General features: G+C 50.9%; 1 protein-coding gene across 1 annotated transcript; it reads left to right on the forward strand.

The window, feature by feature from the left end:
• Nucleotides 1-202: 202 nt before the first annotated feature.
• Nucleotides 203-967, forward strand: JN550_013911 (uncharacterized protein; the record flags this gene model as incomplete). The annotated part of the gene is made up of 1 exon (XM_049312550.1): nucleotides 203-967. One exon carries the CDS (start codon nucleotides 203-205, stop codon nucleotides 965-967), a length of 765 nt encoding a protein of 254 aa, XP_049164120.1.
• Between the last annotated feature and the right edge of the window lie 377 nt (nucleotides 968-1,344).

Below are 1,344 nucleotides of genomic sequence, written 5' to 3' on the forward strand. Positions count from 1 at the left end.
AATGTGCAGCTTGAACCGCGAACATTGTCCCAGCTCAGTTACTAGAAGCTTGTTATTTCCCAGTGCACTCATCATCATCGTGAAGGTACTGCACCCTTTCTGGTACGATCTCCTTCTTTTGTGTCCTTTAAAAGCGCAATCATTCAATTGAAAACAGTTGGTCCTTGCTGGCTATAGACCCGTGATTAAGTGCAAGAGCGCCATGACACGGCGACCACGCGACGCTTCCCCATATACTATGGAGACCATGGAGTCGAGCCTTGTGGGGGCATTCCGGTCTGAGAATCTTATCTACCGCGCAATCGAAGACGATGAATCCGACAAGCACTTCATCTTCCGTAGTTTCTGGAGCGATCCCGTCAACTACGGTTTCGCACTTCTCGGAATTCTTAGGCCTCAGTCCCGGCAGAACGGCTACAAAGAAATAGAGGAGATGATAAGGACAGCTTGCCTCGCTGTAATGGTTTGTCTGCCATATGAGAAGGATGAGACGTCTAGTCAGGCTTCGATGCAGATGGACACGCCAACAGAACTCGTGTTTGACACTCGGCGGAAGTCGATACCGATAGGGATTCTCATCGTGGAGAGGACAGGACCCGATGTCATGCGGCGGGCTCGTATAGGGATTCAGATCGCCGCCCCGTACCAGAACCGAGGCTACGGCCGGGAGTCCATTAACTGGGCCTTGGACTGGTCCTTTCGATTTGCCGATCTGCACCGCGTTGAGATTGGAACAGGGGCCTACAACGAGAGGGCCACCGCGTTATATAAGAAAATGGGCTTCCGCCTTGAAGGCGTCATGAAGGAGGCACTCTTCATGGACCGGAAGTGGCATGACCTTCTGTCATTTGGCATGCTCGCACGTGAATGGGAGTCATTAAGGTCAGCAAAACTGGCCCTTGATGATTTACAGAGAGGGTTCAGTTTCAAGCAAACCGACGAGAACCAGAATCGTAAAGCGAGATAGCACCGCGCATTACAGACGAAACTTCGCGTGTGTTGGCTATACGTCCGACGAAGACCTGTCCCAAATGGAATTTTGCAATGAACTTCGTGGAGCAGTCCACGTTTATCAAGATAAGAGGCTCTAATATCGCCTAACAACGTCCCCACGCCAGCCATAAACCTGCCAGCTATGATACACTGCATTTGGGCAACAATCCGCCTGTAGTCCAAGTTGATGGTTTTCAATATTTTGCAGTGGTGGTCGGAAAATGAGAACTGGACGTACGCCGGCTGGCTTTCTCAAGTGCTGTGGAAGCTCATAAAAGAGTGTTTGCTTTCGTCTGTGTCTTCCATTGACATATTGCCGCAATCCGCGAAGGATGTCGGAGCTGGGGGGGG

The sequence above is a fragment of the Neoarthrinium moseri genome (genome assembly GCF_022829205.1).
Source record: "Neoarthrinium moseri strain CBS 164.80 chromosome Unknown scaffold182_Wmoseri_CBS_16480, whole genome shotgun sequence".
NCBI classification, from domain to species: domain Eukaryota; kingdom Fungi; phylum Ascomycota; class Sordariomycetes; order Amphisphaeriales; family Apiosporaceae; genus Neoarthrinium; species Neoarthrinium moseri.